Raw genomic sequence first — 8,752 nt, 5'->3', positions numbered from 1 at the left:
AAAGTCAACACTGTGCAGAGTTCAACAGCAATGATTACATGTAGAGCTTCCTTTGCATAGAATAGACTGCTTCATTGTGATGATGATGATTGGACCAAACTGTGATGAAAAAAGTCATTGAATTGAATAATTTGTGCTTATAGATTAAGTGAAATTTCACCATCACACTACTTACTTGTTGTCCCAGGACAGAGAACCATCTTCCATCTTATTAGCTCCAGGGCTCTTCACCAACACCAGCACCCAATATGAACATGGTAAGTTTAACTGCTTTGTTTCTACTTTTATAAATGATAGAATTACTCAGTGTAAAAATGACTAACTGTAATCTTTCATTTCTTAATTAAACTGGTTGAAACTCTGAACTTCACAACAACTTGAATTGAACAATGTGGAGCTGAAAGCTGGAGATCAGCTGAAAATATAGAGGCTAATTCACCATGATGCTGATAGGTAAGCTAAACAAAGACTTACATTTATTCTATAGCAGCCCCTCAATGGAATAAACTAATGTAAAGTTATCTATGTAATAATTATAAGTCTTGAACAATGTGTACTTTCATTCTGCGTGGAGCATTCATGTTTTTATTAATATTCTGAATGTGAATATGTGTCTAATATTCTGAGCTCTACAATATCTACTAGCCTCAACACTAACTACTTCTACTTCGTGCCTTTGCTTCTCTCCTCCCAGATGGTCTGGTCCCTCCCACCTCATCAAGGGATTGAGGTCACCTGTTGGGAGCCTTTTTAAAAGGGTATTTCAAGATGGTGTCCTCTCTCTCTCTGTATCTCGTCCTCCTGGAAGGCTGGTGCCTTTCAGGCACTCTATGTGGTTTTGGTTTTAGATTGTGTTGAATGTGTTGAATGTAGCCTTGGTTCATGTTCTTTTTTACTTTAAAACTCTTTGGTCCAGAGAGATTAAGACTAGTTCTAGACTAAATACAGGATTCTGTGAAAATATCCATGGAGAAACTACTGTAGTTTTGGACTTGACTTAATCCCTGTCCAGGAAATCAGCCCCATGGTTATTGAATTTGCTATCTTTAATAAATGACTTCTTTAATTTGAGCTATTACTGTGTGGTCCTCCCTTCTTTGTTATGCTCTTAAACAAGCTGGGTATAACACTTTCCATTTAAACCACATTGTGTCTCCTATAACTTTAAACTGCTTTACTTTAAACTATTTTTTCTCAGGAAGTTGAATTGAAAAACAGCTAAAGGTGAAGGAAATAATTCTGTCTCATGGTGAGAAGTAAAGTTTCAGTTCTTAAGAATGAATGTTTTAATTTATTCACTAAACAGAAAATAAATGGTAACCTGGATGTGAAATCTGTGGCTGAAGTATTTGAGCACCACTGGTGATTAATCTGACCCATCAAACAAGACGAGGGAAAAACACAGCTGGACAACATCATAACATCCTCAGCATTTCTCAAACCTTTAAATGTTTAAGAAATGCTAAAATATCCTCCATTACACAATATGTCAAATTTGTATTGAATAATATGATATTGATACAGTCAAAGGTGATGCACCATGTTATCAGATTTATTGGTTTTTGAGATGTATAACATCAAATGATACTATAAAAAACACCTGAATGTGTGAAAAATACAATGAAAAAAGAAACACCTGCACATTTACTCCAAGCCACAAAAGTTTATTGATGAAAATGTTTCTACATGAATCTTCATCAGGTCAAAATGTTTAATAAATGGAAAACATGCTCATATTTATATATCATGCACACTAATAGTCTGACAAGCTCTATGATGACAGGTGAGATTAATCATCCAAAACAATTAACACTTCAATAAAGTACATAGAAAAATATAATTAAAAAGCAGGAACACAAAAGTCATACTTCAAATGATCAAACATCTTATATAGAAACATTATATCAGATTCATCATCACATATATAAGAATCTACATCAACTATATGTTGTAATAAGTAAGAAAAAATAAAGAAGAAACTTAAATTCTTGAACATAAATGAGGTCTTAACATCCTTCTATAAAAAGTCGACTAGATCAAATAACAACAAAGAAAATAACACAACTGTTAATTTATAATATTTAGAGAGAGCCATCATGATACTATCTCCATTTTATATTTTTTATTTTAGAGAAAATGTTTGATGTCATTCTCTTGATTCAGACCTCAATAAAAATACAATAAAACATAAATGCACTGTGTTCTATGGCAGGTGTTACATGTGTTAATAGAGACTGTTATTACAGAAACATTAAGAAACCTTCACTACATATGAAGTAAGAAAAAGAAAAAAAACAACTATAAAAAGCAATAATACAAAAGTAAAACTTCAAATTATCAAACATACATCTTATATAAAAACATATCAGATTCATCAGTACATAAGAATCGACATCACCCACATTCAAAAATATATTGTTTTAACTAAAAAAAAATAAAGAAGAAATTTAAATTCTTGAACATAAATTGGGTCTTAACATCCTTCTATAAAAAGTCAACTAGATCAAATAACAACAATAAAATAGAATAAAACATAAATGCACTGTGTTCTATGGCAGGTGTTACATGTGTTAATAGAGACTGTTATTACAGAAACATTAAGAAACCTTCACTACATATGAAGTATGACTCACTGTCACTGAATGATGAATTGAATAAATGATGAAATCTTTTAGAAACGTTCTCTTCAGATGAATGACACTGTTTACATGAACTGTGGATATCTGAAGAGCTGAGACAGAGCACAAGTTCACTTCAACTAAACTACAAAAACACTCATGTGTAAATAATAACAGAATGGTTGAAAAGAGATAAACATTACACAACTGAACATGTCAAATACTAATATATAAATCATCCTTCATTAATGATGTTTGATATGTTCTCTAACATGACTCAACTTAAACTGTTTTTTTATATTGTAAGTTTCTACAAACAGACAATACGTCTTTGACATGATTTTAGATGTGAATGTTAAACAGGTTAACAAAGAAATTCTGTTCCTCATTGTAAAAATCATTTCTTACAACATGTGTCTCACCATCCCTCTCACAACTCTTTACATTTTCATTGAACTTCACAACTTTAAACTTCATGTATTCTGATTTAATTCAAAATAAAAAATCCAATCTTCTCCGTCTCATCTTACATATAACACAATCAATTCTCTTTCTTTGAAAAAAACCCCAAACAAACAACATATTGTGTTCTGCTTTTACATTTCCAGAAATCCTCTAACTGAATTTGTAGATGACTAACTGATTTTAACAAACATCCTTCAAGTTACTTTCTTCTTGTGTCCTCTTTAGTTTTATGTGTTGATTTCAATCAAGCAACCAGATGTGTGTTCAGTGGTCAAAAAGGCTTGTGTATGTATGAGTTCACTGACTGTTTTCATGTATGTCTCACATACATTAATCTGTCAACTATAAAATCTGAATAAATCTGAAAAAACTGTTTTGTATTATTATTTTGGTTCTTGAAAACAAAACATGGTCATAATTGTCAGCAGGGTTGTAGTTGTGTTGTGTTTGTTCACTGACACATTTCATCCAGACTTTTAATAGCTTCTTCTTTAGAGTAATTTTTCCACTTGGGGGGAATTGTACCTTTGCCCTGGAATTTTAATCCATGGTGGTGTTCCAGGTCCTGTTGAAATTTACCTACAAACCATTTCCAGTACGTCTGCTCTGACCCATCAGGGGTAATTCTCCAGTTAGCATATTTTGGACCAGCAGTACGGTAGTGTTTAAAGGGAATGGGCTTGTCTGGATCATGAGAAGGGTAAAATCTATAATCACTTGCAACATTTGATGTGCAAAAATCAATGCTCATGTCACCTGTTTTTCTAAAGTGCATACCTCTGATCCCATCTGGTCGGTGAAAAGGCACGCTGTGTTCTACAGGACTGTGATTTTTGGTGTTTGTACAAACAGCTGCACAGAATGGACACGTTACCCAGCAGCAGTCACACAGCTGATCAATGAGGATTTGATCTGGCTTCAGCCTGAATTCCTTCATCTTATGCGATAAGAGGCTGCTCATCTCTTTAATGAGGGATGGAAGTCCTTTCTCTATCTCTTCTTTAAGAAAGTCAAATTTGTTTATGTCACTGAAATTTTCAGAACTGATGGTGTCAAATGTCAGCTTATCATTTTCTTGTAGCAAATTGGAAAATTCCTTCAGCCACATGTCTGTGTTTCCTCTCTGACTTTTGACTTTCTCTGTTGCATCAAACAAAGCTTGACTCACAAGTTTATTGATGTCTTCAACATTTTTCTTGAGTTTATTCTGTGCTTTAGCCTTGTTGTCTGTGTAAATATATTTCTCTACTTCCTCCTTTATGAAACTCTCTACTTGGCTCCTTGGGTGTCGGATGTAGTTGATGTAACCATTAAACTTTCCGTTTTCTGCCAGTGATGTCAACACATGTTTCTCCAAGTCCAACCTGTTCCCATTGAATGCTGGAAGACTGCACCTCATCACTCCAGCAAGATCATGTGCAGTTTTGTTGCAGACAGCTTCAACAGTAGAAACCTTCAGTTTTTCACAGATCAGTTCTCCAAGCACAACAGCAGATGAGTTTCCTTTGCAGAAACTTCTAAAAATGTTGTAATATTCCTCTTTCTTGCTTTCTAAATAAGTGAGAGCATCATTGCTCTTCTTGAATATCTCGTGTGACTCTGAAATCCAACTTCCTGCCTTGTCAAACACATACAGTAACAGATCAACTGTAAACTCCTTCTTCAGAACATATTTCTTCTTTGATTCAAAATCTGTCACTTTTTCTTTGACATTGTTGGCAATTTCTTGCAAGTAAGTTGGATTGTAGCCTGTTGCAGCTACAGGTTTGCTCTCAATGTTACAAAGGGACTCTTGTTCAACTTCTGCAATGAATGAACTGATCAGTTGTTGTTCTTCAGGTGAAAGAGAATCCCTGAAGTACTTTATGACTGTTGTTGCTGCTTGAATCATCATATTTTGTTTCTTCTTTAGGGTTACATAATGATGATAATCCCTGATGGATGATATGTTTTTGTATTTGCCGCTGGTTTTGCAGTCATTTATAGTAACCGGTTCAATACCAATGCCTTGCAGAACACTAAACTCGTCTTTTTCCAGGTTGATATCCTCAATAGGTTTTATGTCTCCAGTTAATTCAGTAACCCAGCCACTCCAAACACGGTTGAACTGCTTTTTGAGTTCCCTTTCATCTTTGGCCTTGTCTTTTAACTGCTGAGCAAGCTCTTTGCTCTTTTGTAGCAGCTTGTTCTCAAACTCTGTCTTCTTGTCATCCATCTTTTTACAAGTCTTCTTCTGCTGGATGACCTCATCCAGTTTTCTTTTAACTCCTCTCACCTGGTCATCATTAAAGTTTTCGATTTTGCTTTCAAATCGGCCTCGCCACTGAACCAATGTGTCTTTGTCATTTTCATCATCAAAGAACTTCTTCATCTCTTTTTTGATTTCTTCATATGTTTCGCTAATTGCTTCAAAAAGATAGTGGAGCTCAACATTCTCTTGTTTTTTATTTTTAATTCTGTTATGTAGCTGGTGCTCAATGGTCAACATCTTGCTCCTCAGGGCCCAGGTCCAGTTCCCATATTGGACCTCAAGTTTTCTGTACACTGCAATTTCATGTGTGTTTTTGAAGCTGAAAACAAAGTTTTCGTTCAGTAGAGCATCCCACAGGTCCTTTATTTTGCTTTTGAACTGTGAGAGAGTCGTCCCAGCAGACTGTGAAGCTTTAGAGAGGATGATGTTCTTTAAATCCTGGACGCTCTCACTATAACCTGGATTTGGAGGAGCCATGGGTGGACTTCCCTCCCACAGTTGAGCAAAGTATTTCACGTCTTTCTGCACATCAAATGAGATGACATCACTGAAGCATTCAGCATCACAAACCTCCTCTTTGGCAGCTAGTTTAGCCATCTGGTCCAGTTTTTCTTGCAGTCGTCTCTTTCCATCCATGTTTTTCTCTGCAGCTGTAATATCTGTAACATTCTGGTGAACAAACACACAACTTGGAGAAAGTTGAACTTTCTTCATCCTCATGAAAGCCTGAACAACAATCTGCAGCACATCTTGCATGTCAGCTGGATTCTCTCCAAAGATGTTGATCAACGTCATGTTTCCCAGACCAACGACAAATGTTGCCAGTTCATTGTCGTGAAGAGTGTCGTTACCTGCCAGCTCAAGAGCACGCAGTCCTTCAGTGTCCACCACTAGAACATAGTCAAACTTAAAGTCTTTCTTCTTCTCCTCTGACACTTTGACCAGCTGCATGAAGGCACCCTTGGTGCACCTGCCAGCACTTACTGCAAACTGTAATCCAAACATGGCATTCAGCATGGTGGATTTTCCACTGCTTTGTACGCCCAAAACTGACAGAACAAAAACTCTCTTGTCACCCAGTTTCTTTTTGACTTCATCTAAAAGACTAGAGATCCATGTTAAAGTCACATGACCTGCATCACCATCCATCAGCTCCATTGGGTGTCCTGATATCATCAGCTCTGCAGCCAGCTCAGGGTATTTAGACCAGTCAGTCTCTCCCATCTTTGATTGTTTCTGGAGTGATTTATGGGCTTCATAGATCTGTCCAATTTCTCTAAAGATGTGCTCTAAGCCAAAAGTAGCTGACTGCAGTTTTTTTGATATTTTCTCAAGCTCAGTTTGCTTGCTTATTAGATCAGATTTATCATGATTCTTCTTCAAAGTCAAGACCTCAGACCACTTCTCATCATATTCCTGGAGAATTTTAGACAGATCATCTGTGGAGAGTGCATCCAGTAAGATCTGAATCCACTTCAGGAAATATTCTTTTTCTTCTGATGGCAGAGATGAGAGGCTTTCAATGAACAACTTAATCAGTTCACTACAGGAAGCAGAACATTGTTCTTGACGTATTTTCTTCAGTTGCTTTTCACATTTCTCCTTCTCAATGTGTCCTTTGAAGGGATACTGTTCCTTGTTTTTTTTGCACCAATCATGCCACAGTTGGCCTTGACAAGGAAGATATTTATCTTTGATCTTTGAAACATCCATCAATTTAAGTAAATTCGCTATTTCCATAGCAGCAGTTTTTCCTTTTTGGCAGACTGCGTCATCTTCATCCACTCTGATTCCAGAGACCTCAGCCATGGTTTCTAGCTGGAAGGATGTATGTGGTCCAGACAAGATTTTTCCAATGATTCCTTTCAGTTCTTCACAAACATCTGACTGACTTTTGCCTTCAAGGCCCATTTTGTATTTTCCCTCTGTCATCTCAGCTGCACCACAAACATTATCAACAATGAGACAAATCAGAGGTTTAGGAGACTTGAGAAGGGCTGAGATAACTGTCCAACTTTTGTCACCTCTGTCCAGAGTTGGTACCAGAACGACATTAACTGAAGATTTTTCCATCAGTATTTCACGCTGTGTTTTAATCTCCAGAGCATCACCATGAAGATTACAGAAGGCAATGCAGTCAGTGAAGGCATCATTGGGTTTCCCAGCAGGGCAGTACCAGGCAATCTCTGCTACACCGTCCATCAAATGGCGAGATTTGGTGCTTCCTGGACAGTTTCTGTGGAAGAAGGTGCTGTGACGGTCGTTGATCAAAGTGTTCATCAGCTGAGATTTAGACAGTGACAGTGAACCAAGACGGAAAAATGACACCATGGACGTCTCAGCTTTGTAAATGGGCATACTCTTCATGGTGACAGTGTTTGAATCATCTTTGGTTTGTGTTATCTTCCAGCTTTTCATTATTTGTCTGAATGTCCACAGAGGACACTCAATATCCATTGTGACTGGGTCAGGAACAAGCAAAGGTAAGGCGTACTGAGACTGGGATAGCTTTGTAATCATGTTCTGCTTCAGAAAGCTGTCTGAGCAGTGAAATACTGCCATTTGAACATCCATTGGATGCACGTGAGACTTTTTAGACTGATCAGAGTCTACACTGGCGCTAAAAAGAGCAAAGTCATCATCTTCTGGTTCTATTTTCTGTGGCTTTGAGTGGCTCACTTCAGGACTGTCTTGTTTTACAGGAATATATCTGGCTCTGTAGTCTAACATCATCAACCTCTGAAGAAAAGTGTGAGCTAGATCTTTCTCAGTTGTGTCATGTTGCTGTTTAACAGGTGGACTTATCTTTAGAAAGTCAGCTGGTGTCAACTTTTGTTTATATTTGTCTTGAAGATGAAGTCTGCTGAGCAGTGCTTCAATTTCTGTTTGATGTTCATCCTTCCCGTTGATCTTTTGAGAAATGTCCACTGGCTGCCGTAAATAAAAGACAGATAACCATTTCATGTATGTAAAATATATAAATGTAATTATATACTTAATAAATATCCCTTAAAATCTTATGAATTGAACATTGAGTTTCTTACCTTATCCTTGTTTCCAGTCTTATCCATATTGGTACCTATAATACAATAGTGGTGGTAGTTACTGTTAACAATTTTCTGTTTTTACTGTGGCTGTACCCAAAATTACTATCTAATTATTATCTAGAGCACTATAATTACCCTCCACCATTTTAGAGAGCTTTGTTGCATACTCTGCTCATCTTTCTCCCTCAATTTTCTGTTTGACTCTTATCTGCCCACTACCCAATTTCTGTCTAAGTAAAAAAAAAAGAAAGAAAAGAAAAGAAAATGGTATGTATGTTCATGAGATGTATCTCCTTTATACTAAACTGAGTATCTATATATTTGTTTTATTTTAGTTTTTCAAGAAGTCACACAACTTATATGAATCCTAA

The 8,752-nt window shown here is 36.5% G+C and overlaps 1 protein-coding gene across 1 annotated transcript; it reads right to left on the bottom strand.

The window, feature by feature from the left end:
* Positions 1-3,470: 3,470 nt before the first annotated feature.
* Positions 3,471-8,327, bottom strand: LOC133999777 (interferon-induced very large GTPase 1-like). The gene has a single exon (XM_062439083.1). It carries the CDS (start codon positions 8,296-8,298, stop codon positions 3,535-3,537), a length of 4,764 nt encoding a protein of 1,587 aa, XP_062295067.1. The 5' UTR covers positions 8,299-8,327; the 3' UTR covers positions 3,471-3,534.
* Positions 8,328-8,752: the final 425 nt, after the last annotated feature.

This window comes from Scomber scombrus, chromosome 18 (genome assembly GCF_963691925.1).
Source record: "Scomber scombrus chromosome 18, fScoSco1.1, whole genome shotgun sequence".
In the NCBI taxonomy this organism is placed as follows: Eukaryota; Metazoa; Chordata; class Actinopteri; order Scombriformes; family Scombridae; genus Scomber; species Scomber scombrus.
The sequence above is the reverse complement of the archived record's forward strand: the minus strand, read 5'-3'. Positions and strand labels throughout refer to the sequence as shown.

Bases quoted from the DNA above. Each gene is read 5' to 3' on its own strand.
- LOC133999777 (XM_062439083.1), bottom strand. From the start codon at position 8,298: ATGAAATGGTTATCTGTCTTTTATTTACGGCAGCCAGTGGACATTTCT.